Raw genomic sequence first — 16,928 nt, 5'->3', positions numbered from 1 at the left:
TCTTGCACTGGCCGGGCACTTGTTAGTGCTCAGTACAAGCGCTGAACGGCCGCAGCTGTGCTCAGATGCGATATGTTGCGGTTCCCTGCCAAATAGTAACACTATTGCGTGTCAAGCGCTGACACGTGTGGTGTTGAAAATGCTGCCATTGGCTGTATTTTAATTGCATCTGAATGGCGCTCTTGGATGGCAGATGGGTTGCTGAACTGCCCAACAAGTGCACAATTCAGACTCCCATCTGAAACAGTTTAAAAAACAAACAAAATCCAGGCTCCTCACCTTGAGCTAGGACATTTAAACACTTGTAGATTTAATGGGGAGGTGCTGGAAGGGGTGTGGCAAGCAAAGCAGTAAAACATCAGAATGAACTTCCACACATTCATGCAAATCCTCATGCGAATCCACTTACAAAAATCATGCAGCAATCAATGCTGTCCCTACAGCTAAATTAAAAGCTGGAATCTTCGTTACAAGAATAAAGTCTCTTGCATAGTCACATACACCGCGTAGAGGTAGCCCAGTGTCGTATGTGTCCTAACTCTGGCCCTGTAACATGCATAGCACAAACATGCACGCATTCAGCGCATCAAAATCTATCTAGGGAATAGGAGCACATATCCTTAACGTCCTCCCTGGGACAGATAGTGTATCTAACTAATCCTGCAAGTGAACTGCTAGTACCTGCATATGTATCATGTGAACACACCAGAAAGCTGTGTGTTAAGATCACTAATAGGGGAAAAGGGAGAGCACTAGAAAAAATCCTAGCCAAAGGATCAAATACAATTTTACAATTTTAACACACAAAATCCATGCTCCTCACCTTGAGCTAGGACATTTAAAGAGACTCTGAAGCGAGAATAAATCTCGCTTCAGAGCTCATAGTTAGTAGGGGTACGTGTGCCCCTGCTAAACCGCCGCTATAGCGCTGCTAAACGGGGGTCCCTTCACCCCAAACCCCCCACTGCGACACTTGGTCGCAGACTTGGTCGTTCCTGGAGGCAGGGCTAACGGCTGCAGCCCTGCCTCCAGTCGCGTCTGTCATCGGCGCATCGCCGCCTCTCCCCCGCCCCGCCCCTCTCAGTGAAGGAAGACGGAGAGGGGCGGCTGAGAGGCGGAGATACGCGCTGACAGACGCGCGTGGGGCAGGGCTGCGGCGGTTAGTCCTGCCCCAACTAGGAAGCGCTCCCCCGCATTACGGAGGGGATTTGGGGGATCAGGGACCCCCGTTAAGCCGCGGGATAGCGGCGGTTTAGCAGGGGCACACATGCCCCTGCTATCTTTGAGGTCTGAAGCGAGATTTATTCTCGCTTCAGACTCTCTTTAAACGCTTGTAGATTTAATGGGGAGATGCTGTAAGGGGTGTGGCAAGCAAAACAGCAAAACATCAAAATGAACTTAGCTGTAGGGACAGCATTAATTGCTGCCTGATTTTTGTAAGTGGATTCACATGAGGATTTGCATGAGTGTGCGGAAGTTCATTTTGATGTTTTCCCATCTGAAATAGGCCTAAGGGCCCTTTCCCACTAACGCGTGCATGATCCCAATTTCCTACACGCGTTATGACGCACAGCATGATGTCAGGATGATGCAGGTCGACGCGTATCAGTGGCCCTAGTTCTAATTCACCCAACGGGAAACCACTTGCATCATACAATTACAAGCACCCAGAGGCATTACAACATAATGCTCTGGAATGTTTTGTCTAATGTGAACGGTAACATAAAAGTCAACAGACTTTAACATTACCTTTCTTACCACATCATATGTGCGTTCTGTCAAAACGGACGGAAACAGCGCCTAGTGTGAAAGAGCCTATAGAGTCCTACTCCTTAAGAGTAAATTTACATTCTTTGCATTGCTGCTTTGCACAGACATACTAACCTGCAAATACTATACTACCTACCTGCAAATAACTACTTACTACCCGCAAATAACATCCAGCTAATATTTCAAGATGCACATATTTTTACAGTCTGGAGGTTGTGGTATATCTAAATTATGACAACAAGCACTGGCTGGCATTACAAATCATTTGAAGAAAAGACCCCAAATCCTATTCTGAAATTTCCCTCAGTTTTAGGTCAGTTTTACCGCTAAATCTTTGCGTCGTAACCCTGAAATAACTACTGTAACTAGTTAGTGTACTAGTTGCATGCTAATCTTTCTCTTTTTAGGATGAAGTTCAAAATACTGTATTGGACCAAGCGAAATACAATATCATAAAGGCACCAAAACAAAATACTATATCATAAAGGCACCATTTCATATCCATCGCCGATGTTAGAAAAAAACCCTATGTTAATTATAATGATTTAACCTTCGGCCTCCTATCAAAATCGTGGTAAAGGATTCATGGCCTCAAAGGTTTCTCCTGAAATACCAATGTTCGTTGTTGTTCCCCCTTCTCTGGTATACCAGGATACCATGACACGTGCAAATCAGCAATGAGCAAAAACGCTATTTTACCCCACCCAGGAGGAAAAGTTTGGGATTACAAAAACACCCCAGTGTCTAGCAGCTGATCCAGTAATCCACCAACTGGGTTGGGTCAGTGATTTTATAAGGTCCAACTTCCACCTCTTGGGTGGAGCTAATCAGTATACTCAAGAGGTTTTTCGGTGATGGCGAATGCAAATAGAATGCTGTGATAGACGCACGCACATAGTACAAAAGTATGTATGCATAACAACATTTATGTACATAAAACTGCTACAGCATTCTTGCATTTGCTAAAGAGGAATTCTAATGTAATAGAGCATAATATACAGCCCAATATAAGCAGACATCATAAATATATAGCAGTAAATCAGTTGTGCTGTGCCCTTTATGACCTTGTCTAACGTCCATTTATAGCAGGCTGTTTACAGCAAATATGTTATTACATACATTTCTAGAAGGTTGCCTAACAAAGAATGCTACAACCTTGCCTTTTTACAGTCTCTTTCACATGGACAGCTGGACTGCTCACTTGCTATTCGGTTTTGCTACCAATCTGCTGCTGAACAGGCGGCATCCGCTACCTAATGCAACTAAGTGGCAGTGTTTGTAACCATGTGTGTCTGAACGACACTCGGTGGGGTTGCTGTGCAGTAGGAAACCGCTGCATGTAAGGTCTAATGGGTGGTTGCTTCCCACTCAGATGTACATACAGGGGAAGGGTGCCACACCACTGCCCGTGCCATAAGTTTGCAGCTGCCTGCAAGCATGCTGCAGGTTCCCAGGAGCAGCTGCCATGAAGTGAACACAAAACTGCCTGTGTGAAAGAGTCTTTAATCCATAAGGGCTCTTTCACATTAGACAACGCGTGCAGGAGCCGTTCTCCTGCACGGGTTGTCTGCCTGCGGCATGTCGTCGGGTATCTGCGGTGCGACGCAATCAGCGGCGGCAGCTGGTAATTAAACCCGACGGAGAACGCCGGCTCGCGGGTGCGTTGGATAAAAAACTGGGCCCGGGTGCGTCGGAACCGCAACGCATCGAAACGCAGCGTCGGGTGTGAAAGGTAAAATGAAAGTCTATGGACTTTCATCTTACCTTGGTTAACGCAAACGGCTGCCGTTTGCGTTAACGCACAAAATCTGCCCTAATGTGAAAGAGCCCTTAGCAGCTTCCATTGAGTTATCTCGTTTGAGATAAGTGCACTGCTTTTGGCCTCTGATCCCTCTCTACTAGCAGAAAATATAGAAACTGAAAGCAGAAGTTCTCTGTTATTGGCTCTGCCCACTAGTGACAAGTGGCCGTAAATACACATTGCAGCAGTACTAATTAGAAGCAAAGGAAATGTAACAAATAAAAAAAAAGTGCTAAAATAAATTGGCCTGGATCGCATGCAAGCCTCTAAATAAATTGGCTGCTAATGGGTTAAACTGCAGCCATTTGCAAAATGCACATTGCAAACAACTTAGTTTATAAAACAACTGGTTTATGGCATCCCTAAATCTGGTAATTGTTGAATCCACCTTACAGACAGGTGATTTACAACCGGTTTCTATCATGCAGGTTAAGCTGTATTTTATTGGGCAATATAGCAAATTGAGTTTTCAGTGCTGTTATATGGGAATGCAGGAGGAATGCAGGAGAGAAATTCTTTAATAAACAAGCTGCCCTTATTCTGTGCTGATGCTCTGCCTTTAAGACTTTGCAGTCTCTGGCCCAGAATGAGCATGCAGATCAGATGCTTTGACTCTGCTCTTGACTCCACTGGCTGCATGCTTGGTGCAAATGTGTGACTCAAAAGCAACAAAAGCCTAAATCTCAGCATGGCAGCCAGGCAACTGGCATGGTTTATAAGGGAAAGAAGATAGCAGCCTCAGTATTCATCTTACTTCAGGTTCTCTTTAGACTTCCTGATAACTACCACTTAGATGCAGAAAGCTAAAAATGTGTACTTTTATAAAAAAAAAAAAAAACTTTTATAACTTATAATTTAATGCCCAAGCCTTGCCTGATTTATTTGACAAGGCAAATAAATAATACAAGGATGCCATTGGAAGCCGCAGGCTTTGGCAAGACATAAAATCCTACCTCAATGACAATTGGGAATGCTTCAGAGACAAGGACATGAGAGGCGACTATGCTTTTTTTCATTTTTTATTGTGGGGGGTGGTGAGAGGGTGCTGTGGGGGATAATATACTCAATGTAACTGACACAGCCAAGGACAGATTTGTTGGTACATTTATAGTTTATTAAAACAAATGTTTTATGCCTCCTGAATTCAATGAACAGCAATTGTCCTATGTATGCCTGCACAATGCTGCTATGTCATTAACTAAAGCAAAGCAAGTGTAAAGACAGATGAAGTATTGAGTATTATAACTACGTATTTTAAAATGACCTGGACAGATTTGTCAGTACCTCTAGAAAGGTTCATAAATAACTAGATTAGAATGATTATTCAGGCTGGCGCCATACTTGACTTGATACCTGACTTGAGCAAGGCTACCCAAGGTAAGCACAGAGGGATGTTTTTGTTGGATCTACACACCAGTGTGTATCGTCCTTTCCCCCCAGTCTCCATAATCACGCCTTGAAAAATGTAACTTTTGGCTAAAGTTACACTTTCAAACACCTTCTTCTTATTTCCTCTTATTCCCAGTCCTAATTCACGCCTCTTAATGGAAGGAAATGGGAGGGTGATAGGAGGGGACATGGCTGCAGGCCTGCCTCTTCTTTTCTAAAAACTTGACTTTAGCCAAAAGTGATATTTTTCAAGGCGTGATTACACGAACCGGGAGTGGGTGGAGAGAACAAGTAGAGAAATGGACAACACACAGAGGTATATGGATCCAGCATGAACATGCCTCTGTACTTAGCTTAGACATTGGCCTCAATTCACTAAGATCATGCTGGAGATAATAAGGCAAGAGAAAACTTACCTCCACACAGTGAGAGAGTAATCTTATCTCTTCATTCCTTAAGTTACCTCCTCTGTAGTTATTTTACCTCCTCTGTAGTTATTTTCACACGCCTGTCTTTAACTCTGGAGTTATTTTAAGGATTGGAGAGTTAACTTAAAGACAGAAGAGTTAACTTTAGGTTTGCCTGAGGTAAAAGGTTTCCTGAATACTACATGCCTTATCACCATGGTAACAACTCTAGAAGAGAATTAGTGAATTGAGGCCAATGTGGCTTCGGGACAGGTGTCCTTTAATTAGCATTGCAGGTCTCCAGCCTATTACTCGAATGTTTAGTTTCACTGGTTACTGTAATGTTTGGTGTAATTGTGTGCCCCACACTGAACATGGACTAGAGAAAGCAAGACACAGAACAGAACAGGACACGGAACATTCATATTGCGCTTTTCTCCTGGGGGACTCAAAGCACCAGTGCTGCAGCCACTATGGCTCGCTCTAAGGTCTCCTTACTGAATAGGTGCTGGATTACTGAACAGCAAGAGCTGAGATTTGAACCCTGGTCTCCTGTGTCAACCAAAGAAGAGTTTTCGAAAAAAGGTCACAAATAAAAAAAAATAGTCAAGCACATTAAAGGTAAAGACTATAGGACCATCTCTAAGGAGCTTGATGTTTCTGTGTCAAGAGTTGCAAATATTATAAAGAAGTGTAATGTCCACAGGACTAGGACAAGCAGAAGCTAACTGATGCAGAAAATAACGATGGTCACCTGATACCCATAGACACACTGGAAATGTGTCATAAACTATCACAAATAATTGTTTTGGATGATAACAGTTGCAGATATGTACAAGTGTTTATTCTTGGCAAAATCTGAAGTTTTTCCTTCTCTGTATCTTTATGTATTTATTTTTTAACATAAAAGGATATGTTAATATTTTCTGAAGTGATCATTTGAGGCCAAGAATCCATCAAGCGTTCCATAATTTAAAAAAAAAAAAAATTAAAATAAATTAATTAATAAGTATATCAAAAGATGTATGAATTGGTTTAAAAAAAAAGAATTTCACGAACTGAGAGAAAATGGGGAAACTATTTGTTTAAGGTTTTGTATAACTCTTCTTTCACCATCTGTGGTCACTAATTTACAACACCAGTCACCAGTATTAGGCTTGGCAGGCTAAAGATTTCCCATGCACCATTACTTTGTTCTCTATGGCTGCAGGTGGTGGTACTGCCCATTTTGCTGATTTAATTATTGACGGAACTTCTCCACCCACTCACGTGGTGCTATCTCCTTCACAGCTCTGTTAGTGGCTGGAGTGGGAAGAACCCTGAAAGACAGCATTTGATGGCCACTGTCAGTAGCGCAATGCAACAAGGTTAGAAATAATCCCTGTACATTAGCTGGAACCGGCATCTCTGATCCCGGAGGACCACTGTTAAAATGTTGGGCCTGGGGCGTGGTTTGCGCGGAGAACAAGACGGAAGCAGGCTAAGAGCGCTCCGTCCTCGCCAAGCCTAAAGCGGCCCAAAGCGTTCGCCACTGCACGCAGCAAAACATACCAGCGATGGAGGAAGCAGCCATGGACCTGGACATGTCCAAAAAATGGAAGAAGTCCGGCCAGAAGCCACAAAAACTGACGGACTTCTTCCCTCCGAGAGACCCGCAGATCCAAGATGGCGCCGGCCCGTCCACAACAGCGCAGCAGAGCTCGTGCGCGGATGAGTCACACCCGGACCAGCAGCAAAGCAGCTCCACTCCAGCTTCCTCTCCAGACTCGGCTTCCCCCTTCCAGAGCCCAGCCAAATCTAGGCCACGGAGAAGCTCGGAGACCTCAGACAACGAGCAGGTAGGCCAAGGGCTCCCTCCACGGGGAGGAAACAAACAGACACCAGCCCAGTACCCATTTGAGGCCTTCCCTGCCTCAGAGTCAACAGCCACACAAATGTATATTAAAGACATACTGCTGACTTTCAAGTCTTCACTGCTAGCTGATATATCACAGCTCACTGCAAAAATGACACTTGATATTTCCTCCCTGGGAGAAAGGGTGCACAGGGCAGAGGACAGGATTACTGATCTCACCAGAGAACACAATCTAATGGTGGACACCTCAGATACCCAAGCTACTGATATCGCCTGGCTGAAATCCAAGTCTGCTGACATGGAAGATAGAAGCAGGAGAAATAATGTCAAGTTTAGAGGAGTCCCTGAACGGGTTTCTCAAGGAGAACTTTCTCCCTACCTGAAAAGCATAGTTAAAGCTGTCCTTCCCAATGCATCAGATATCGAGCTTACAATTGACAGAGCCCACCGCCTGCCCAAACCATCACACTTACCGGATACAATCCCACGCGATGTTATTGCACGCTTTCTCTTTTACACTACAAAAGATGAACTCATGCTGGCAACTCGGAAGGCCGGGGCGCTCCCGGATCCTTATACAAACATTCACCTATACTCGGATTTATCAGCATCTACCCTGCAACTGAGGAGAGCTCTCCAGCCATTCACAAAAGCATTGCAAGCTATCCAGATCCCCTATAAATGGGGCTTCCCCACCAAGCTTATCTTTTCCTACAAAAACAGGAACTATGTGATTACTTCCTCAGATCACGGCATTAAGCTATTTAAACAGTTACAACTCCAGGTCCCTGACATCGCAAGGCCAGCAGTACCACCTGGCTCCTCCAAAATCCATGCAGACTGGCATAAACAAAGCAACCGCTGATGGCTCCCCGAGGCCACTAGCCTCTCCGCTTAACCTCCACCATTGCTAACGCGCTTTTGGTTTTATTTCGTATAGCAATGATGGCTCAGTATTGGTCCCTACCTCTAGGGTGCGGTCACTGGAACTTTGCCTCACCCAGTGTTATGTTCTGGTTACCAATGCTTAGGATAGAATCAAGTTACTATTATTGCATGTTCATATATGTGTTTTCCCCCGTGCTCCCCTTCCTGAACAGGTCCCCCCTACTACCTGTCCGACCCCGCGGATATGTACTCATATTCATATATAGCTATAAGGATACCCCAGGACCCAATTATTCTGGTAATGTTTCGTGTTATGTGCTGCAGGATAACCTAATTCAATGTCTATCAAGGTAATGTCACTAAATGTGCGGGGTCTGAATTCTCCCTATAAAAGACACATTTTCTGGAAGGAGGTCAGATCTAACGCCCCACAAATAGTCTTGGCCCAAGAGACTCACTTGCTACAAGTGGATTCCCCCCGATGCGCAAACCCTCTGTACCCCACCATTTACTTTAGCTCGTTTACCAAAAAAAAGAGAGGTGTACTCTTGGCCTTTCACCGGGATTTGAAAATATCACCAATTAACGTCACCATAGATCCACAGGGAAGGTACATTATATTTGTGGGTCATATAGATGAGCAATTATTTACCCTAGTCTCCATTTACAGTCCTAATCAAGGACAAAAAACGTTCCTGCAACGGTTGTGTAACCGCATAAACGCAATAAAGCAAGGCCGCTTACTAATAGGCGGAGACTTCAATGCCTGCCTTTCATACCTAGACTCGTCCCGCTCAGATACCAAACATTTAACTCTCATTGATAAACAAGTCAGATGGAATGAGCTCTTTGATCCATGGAGGATTCTCCATGGCTCTGAGAGGGACTACTCCCATTTTTCTGCAGTACATAGATCACACTCAAGGATAGACATGTTCTGAGTGGATAAAATACTTCTACAAGATGTGGTTTCAGCCGGTATAGGCACCAAAACCCTGTCGGACCACGCCCCAGTGGACCTCACATTTAAGCTTGGGCCCTCCAACCATAAACCATTTTTCTGGAGACTAAATAGCTCCCTGCTATCTAACGAGGCCTTCTCAGCAGAGTTAGACCATGAAATAAAAGGGTTTTTTGAAATCAACCTCACTTCTGAGGTTGGCATGGCTACGGTCTGGTCTACTCATAAGGCATATATTAGGGGGCTACTCATAAGAAGAGGCGCGATCCTCAAAAGAGAAAGAAATAAAACATACAATGCGCTTTTAGAAGATATTAAACAAAAAGAGGCACTCCACAAACAATCCCCCACCCAGGAGTTGACTTCCTCCCTTTTCTCTTTAAGAGAAGCTCTTAAATCTGTCCTACTCCACCAATACGACTACTCCCTTCAGAAAGCAAAACTCCTAACATACTCTCAAAGTAATAAAGCGGGCAAATTTTTAGCCAGGATGCTACGCCATAGGCAGGCTAAATCCAAAATACACTCAATGATCGACCCCAAAACAAATAAAAAAATCTCTAACCCAAAACAAATAGCTGATCTATTTAGTGACTATTACGCACAACTGTACAACCTTAAAAATGACCCTGAAACTACCCAACCCACCTCAGAAATAATAAGGGACTTTCTAGAAAAAATCAAGCTGCCTCAACTCTCCCCCACCCAGCTTAATTCCTTAAACAGCCCCATCACCGAAAAAGAGATCTTAGAGACCATAAAAAAACTAAAAAGAAACAAAGCCCCCGGACCGGATGGCTATTCTAATGAGTACCTCATAACCTTTGCCGGCTCCCTAGCACCCCACCTCTGCAAGCTTTTTAATGATTTTGCCGCTGGGACCCCGATTCCTACCGAGTACCTAGAAGCAATTATCACAGTGATCCCCAAACCGGGAAAAGACCAGACCAGTCCTGCCAACTTCAGACCAATATCTTTGCTTAATATCGACACGAAATTGTATGCAAAAATCATAGCCAACAGGCTAATGCATTTTACCCCTAGCCTACTATCATATGACCAGGTGGGCTTTACTAGGGGGAGACAGGCTTCGGACGGCACAAGGCGTATGCTAGACTTACTAAAGCACGTTGAGCTCTGTCGAATGCCTTCAGCGGTCCTAACTTTGGACGCGGAGAAGGCGTTCGACAGAGTTCACTGGCAATTCTTGAGGGAAACTTTAATCAAATTTGGGTTCGCCGGTGAGATTTTAACAGCAATCATGGCCCTGTATTCTTCCCCTTCTGCTAAGGTGAATGCAGCGGGGTTCATTTCAGAATCCTTTAAAATTTCCAATGGCACACGCCAAGGATGCCCCTTATCCCCCATCATCTTTGTGCTCCTTATGGAAACTATTGCCCAAAAAATACGTTCCAACCCTGATATTTCGGGAATCTATGTAGGTGACACCCAACACGTCATTAGCATGTTCGCAGATGACGTGGCCTTAATACTCTCTAACCCTGAAACTTCTCTTCAACATCTCACCGGCGAGCTCAAAGCATTTTCAGATGCCTCCTATTATAAGTTAAACCATCACAAATCGCTTTTAATGGGTCTGAACCTGTCCTCCCCTATGATGTCCAGGATTCGTGAAAAATTCCAGTTCACATGGGCTAGTGGCAATGTCCCGTACTTGGGTATACAGCTGTGTAGGAACTCAATTGATCTATTTAAAAGCAATTTCATCCCCCTCCTATCAGCTATTAAAACTGAATGTACTGATATATCCAAATTTTGGATGTCTTGGTCTGGTCGCATAGCAGCCTTTAAGATGCTCATCCTTCCAAAAATATTATACTACTTTAGAACTATTCAAATTCCACTACGCAACACATTTCTGCTAGATCTCAAACGTACTGTTAACCACTTTGTCTGGAACGGCAAAAGGGTCAGAGTCCCCTACGAAGTAATGGTTCTCCCAAAAAAAAGTTGGAGGCTTGGGTCTCCCGAACATCCCCCTATACTATCGTGCCGCAAACCTAGAGATGACTAAGCATTGGTGGGATCCCAACTCTCCTAAACTTTGGGTGAACATAGAGAGACACTCCCTAGGCTCCCCCCTGAGAAACGTACTCCTTGGCATGGTTCTTGGTGCTCCTTCTCCTCGATCTCAATACCCCTCCATACAATCTACATTACTAGCTTGGGAATATTTCATCAAGCATCCCCCTGACCCCGCTAATACCCATGGTCCCTTAATACACTTGTCGGTCCTACAGCAGTTCACTCCTGATCTTAACCTTTCTGCATGGTACTCCGCCAATATTAACTCCATAAATGATTTATACAGTGGGCACAACATAAAATCCTTCAAGGAACTACAGTCCTCTTTCAAATTGCCCGAGTCGCAGCTATTTAATTATAACAGAATAACTTCATTAATCAGATCTAAACACATTGCTCCTCCTCAACTCCCCAGACAAATCCTAACGATGCTAAACTACAAAGGCATCTTTGTGGGTGGTATCTCAGTGTGGTATGAGGAACTGAGCAGAAACCTCATCTTACCAATCAAAAAATATGCCCTCACATGGGCCTTTGACTTGCAGCGTGATATTACAATTCCGCAACTCATCTCTGCCAACTCCCTGATTCTCAGATATTCCAGGTGCAATTCTCATTGGGAGATGTCACGTAAACTCATCTTTAAATGGCATTACACCCCGAGGAAACTGTCCCTATTCTCACCCAATGCCTCTGACACTTGCTGGCATTGCTCCTCTGAAATAGGCACATTTCTCCATATGACATGGCAATGTCCTTTAATTATTCAATTTTGGTACCAAGTTGAGGGGCTGATTAAACACTTTCTGCTTAGAAACTTCAAGATCTCCTCACAACTCGCTCTATTACTGGTGGGACTAAATACTCTTCCCAAAAATCTACAACCCCAGATATGTCATATCATCCTAGCAACACAGTCTCTTATCTTCTCCAACTGGAAGGCAGCAGATCAAATCACAATGCCCAAACTGCTAGCTTTAGTCCACCGGAACCTAACACTAGAGAATAAGATCAGGAGTAGAACTGCGGGGTCCCCTCTCATACCCCCTCTACCGGATACCTGGTTACAATATTCCGAGTACTAACACTAAGCTTCTAAACTTACTCGGACACAGAATAAGAAGGTTCTAGAGTTATTGATCTAGGTGAGGCCTGTTCACCGTCCCCCCCCTCCCCGTCCACCCCCCACCCCTGTTAGTTGGTTTGTAGATTTTGTTATGTTTATTGTTATTGCTATGGGCATCAGCCTAGGGCCCCCCTCTTTGACAGCCCTGGCAAAATACGAGGTTTACCTAGCATTAGAGTAATCAACAGCTATGAAGATCTCACTTTAGTTAGAATAAGGAGCTTCCCACCCACGTTGGGCCCTCGCCCTCTGCTATCGATGGGTGATAATGTTATATATATTACTCTTGGATCAAGCCCACTGTGGCCTAGTTAATTGTCCCCAGGAGTAATCCTAGGATGGAAAACGGAGGTTCTCTCCCTAGCATGTTTTCTCCATATATTTTTTTTTTATCCTCATATCTGATACTGATTTCTCAAAGGTCTATATCTATGTATGTCCTGCATTGTTAATGTTACATAATTTGCCTCTTGTAATAACCTCTGCTCATGTGCAATTTCTGCTCTTGTTTATATATGCGTGCTATCTTTAAAATCTCAATAAAAAACACTATAATGAAAAAAAAAAAAAAAAATGTTGGGCCTGAGGTTAACTTTGAGGTGAAAAGAGGAAATAGAAATGCTGTGCAACAAATTGAACTTTTATATAAATGAGAAGTTTGGAAAATCTTACTGAAGAAAGCCAGCATGAAGATTCCATCATTCCCCACTCTTAACTGGTCAGCATCACTGAAGTCATCCCGTGGAGGATACTCTTCTTCCTGATTTAAGAAAGTAAAACAGAATTTACACACATGAATCCCAGATACCCCAAAATGTCCATATTCTAATATCTTACTCCTGTTCACTTAACATATGCTGTAATGGATGGTTGTCAATAACATGAGTTTCAGATATTTTTTGTTGTTAGAATTTGATAGGGAAGGATTCACATGTCAGGTTTCCATTAATGTCTCAATCTGGACACGTTTCTCTCACTTCCAGTTCCCTCGCTGACGAAACTAGACAGCTAAACGGTGCGCTTGTTCGCCTGTTCAGCCTCCTATCTGCCAGTCATTGACCGCCTTTCAGAAATGTCACGCAGCTGATTGGCGTTTGTAATCCCACACACAGCGTTTGACATGTGGCAGCAAAAAAAAAAAAAGTATCCATGTCTGAACACAGCCGCACTCAGATGTGACTTATTGTGGTGACTGCCTCTCTGCTGCCTGTGCCAAGCACTTACAAGTGCCTAGCTGGTGCACGGACACCACTAACATCAGAGGAATTTCTGCATTCAGCTCCCCAAATGAAAGAGGCCTTAATGATTCAGCAAGCCGAGCCAATTGTTCCTCTCCTCACCCTTCCTGCCAAAGCTGCTCCGTCGTTCCTGACACCATAGTATATGCACTCTTCTACATACAAACAAAGCATGTCACTTGGCTGTTGCCTAGCTCATCTGTACAGGATCAGAACTCTGCAGTGACACCTGCAGGATCGAGTTCCATCCTGGCAGGCAACATAAATTCTAGGGAAATTGTGTTTGTGTCTGCACCTTAACCCTGCCCATGCATAACAATGCAAGCAGAAATCTTGTGCATCAAACTATTGGAAGTATGCTTTAGGGCTCTTCACCTTCTGCCAATGTCTCGTGTATCATGTAACACAAGTGAACAGATTCCCAGGGATGTCCACACTAATATGCTACCTTATGCCATTTACAGGAAGGGGTGAACCAGCAGCCTAGAGCCATGTGACATGACTCCATGTGCATAGTCACAAACAAATGACTTTGCTCTTTCCCCCAGGAGAGTTTAAATACATTTGATTAGGGAAAGTGCTAACAAAATGTGACTTAAACAGTACATACCCTTTTCACTTCGAAATGTGTACAAACAACTCTATACAACTTCAATATACATTTTATCATTTCATTAAATGGAATGATAAAAAACAGATTAAGCCTACCTTTCTCTTAAAGAAATTAATTCTCAGAAATAATCGGTTTCAAAACCAAACTTACATTTACTACAAAAGATCTGTAAAAATAGTTGGAAGTCAAAAAGTATGTAATGTGTTTAAACATGTAATAAAACTAGATTAGCAGTGGAGAGAATATGTTAAAACCTTAGGAGTTTTTAGAGTACTGCACACGGCAATTAAATAAGAAGAGACAAGCAGGTGAGATATAGACAGACATAGGAGCACATTCTGATAGTAAATTCAGACTATACTGTAAAGTCTCCATACATGTTGGCTTTACTCTAATACCAGAAGCCAACAGTCAACCACCTAACAGTAACTGGTCCTACTGAAACTGTGCAGCAAGTTTGTCTTTGTTTATATTCAGTCTACAGCTAGCATGAAAAGGTGCTTATTTATAGATGAAGGTAACACATGTTATTTCCTCAAAGCCTAAGGGCTCATTCACACTACACAACACATGCACGAACACAATTTGGTGCATGCGTTGCCATCGCAAGGTCAACGCACGGAATGCATGTCGGGGTGCGCTAAGCACAGACGTCGGCAGCTGTACTCATCTGGTAACGCGTGCGTAGATAAAATGTTCCCATGTGTTACATCGTAACGCATGGGAACGCACACCGGTAGTGTGAATGGTAATATGAAAGTCTCTGGACTTTGATGTTGCTATATGCATCGTGCACAATGTGCGTTGCGTCAAAACTGGCAGCGCAGCTCATGGACAGACATACTGGTGAATATTGCTTTTGACAGTTTAGTAGGCAGAGTGCTCAAATATTACCAGTTTGTCACCTGCAGCTAAAATTCCATAAAAAAAAAAAAAAACTGGTCACATGAAGTGAAGCAGGCGAGTTGGATGCATCAGGAGTAGGGATGGTCAATGGGATGCAAATAATTTTGGGTTGGTGCAGTTATATGCAAATGTTGTATGAAAATGTATGCAGTTTGAAGATTAACCAATCAAATAATGCTGAGGTAAAATTCAATTGGTCCATTTTCTAGCGGCATACAAAATGTGCATAAGCTTGCATTAACTAAAAAATGATTTGCATCCCATAGACCATCCCTAATCAGGAGGTTTGGTCTGTGAGGGACTACTGCTGCTGCTTGGCTTGCTTTAGCATGTAGTTCAGCCTGCAAGGCTGCTTAGGACAGACTGGAATCTGACTGCAGCCTACTGTGACAAATGTTTAAGGTGCAGGAAGGGGCTGCTGTATGGGTACCTGACCAGGTGCTGTGAAAGTGATTTAGTTGACAGCAGCTAATCAAGGAGCTTATGCATCAGTAAAAACAAGCTCTACCACTGAATGCTTACATACAGGGCTGTGGAGTCAGTACAAAAATCATCCGACTCCAACTCCTCCTCAGTTTATGAAACCACAGACTCCAGGTACCCAAAAATGTTTGTACCAACTCAACAGCCCTGCAAGGGCTGTTGAGTTAATACAAAAATCATCCAACTCCAACGTTTATGAAATCTCAGACTCCAGGTACTCAAAAATTGCGCCGACTCCTTAACTCTGACTTCACAGTCGTACTTAAAGGACCTCTGTCGCGAAAATCTTAAAATTTAATATATATGTAAACATATACAATTAAGAAGTGTGTTTCTTCCAGAGTAAAATGAGCCATAAATTACTTTTCTCCTATGTTGCTGTCACTTAAAGTGGGTAGTAGAAATCTGACAGAACTGACAAGTTTTGGACTAGCCTATCACCTCAAGGGTGTTTCACAGGGATGTTTTCATTGTCAAAACTTAGTGCACTTAGTGAATGGCAGTTGCGCCGTCCAACTGCCAAAAAAGTGTGCAGCGAGAAGAGAGGCTGGCCATCATATTTGTATAAATCTTTTTCAGGGAGTGCCTTTATAAAGAATAAAAGCCATGTTGAGAATCCCCTATGGAGAGTTGGACTAGCCCAAAACCTGTCGATAATGTGAGATTTCTACTACTTACTGTAAATGACAGCAACGTAGGAGAGAAGTAATTTATGGCTCATTTTACTCAGGAAGAAACTTTCTTAAGGTGGCCTCACACAATAAAATAAAATGATCTGATTTTACGGAAATTCGATAACGATCGGATCTCCCGGAAAAAAATCGAAAGCTTTAATTTCATTCGACTGAAAAATCTGATCGGATTTCCCACTTTTTTCGATTTTTATCTATCCGGAATGCCAGATATTTTTCTTCAATTTCTCTAAAGATTGTATGGTCTGTGTGTTAGATTGTCAATTTATTAATATACACACCCAAGCAATTTTCTCAGAGTTTCCAATCATTTTTATCATAACTGGGGAAAAATTTGAACATGTGTGTGGTACATTGGTCATATTTTTGAAACGTTACAATCAGTCAGAAAAATGTATTGCAATTCTTAAATTGAACAGATATTTAAAAAAAATTGTATGGTGTGTGGCCGTATGTGTTTTACATTTAACATTTATCACGACAGTTCCTCTTTAAATAGAAATAGGAACACATTTGGAATTGGGCTTTTAATTAAAAACGAAAATGTGACCGTGCTGCAAGTGTAAAACATTTAAAAAGTATCCTTTTCCTTTGTATTATTTCGTGTAGATAAGGAAAGAAATCTTAATAACTAACTGGTTGCCATAACATTCTACTTCCCTTAATGAGAGCCCATGCAATAAATGAACAGCTCCAGCTCACTGCTGGCTAAGCTTTTACATCTTTGTGTGAGTGAAATAAATTGTACTACTG

At 42.9% G+C, this 16,928-nt stretch overlaps 1 protein-coding gene across 2 annotated transcripts in view; it reads right to left on the bottom strand.

Moving 5' to 3' along the window:
* NDFIP2 (Nedd4 family interacting protein 2) overlaps positions 1–16,928 on the bottom strand; it is a 165,229-nt gene that overhangs the window by 83,821 nt on the left and 64,480 nt on the right. For both annotated transcript variants that reach the window (XM_068267906.1, XM_068267905.1), the window contains one exon: positions 12,916–13,003. In XM_068267906.1, coding sequence (XP_068124007.1) covers positions 12,916–13,003 — 88 coding nt within the window. The remainder of the gene's footprint in view (positions 1–12,915; positions 13,004–16,928) is intronic.

This window comes from Hyperolius riggenbachi, chromosome 2 (genome assembly GCF_040937935.1).
Source record: "Hyperolius riggenbachi isolate aHypRig1 chromosome 2, aHypRig1.pri, whole genome shotgun sequence".
Classification (NCBI taxonomy): Eukaryota; Metazoa; Chordata; class Amphibia; order Anura; family Hyperoliidae; genus Hyperolius; species Hyperolius riggenbachi.
Note: the sequence above shows the minus strand (reverse complement) of the source record. Positions and strands in the feature narration are given on the sequence as shown.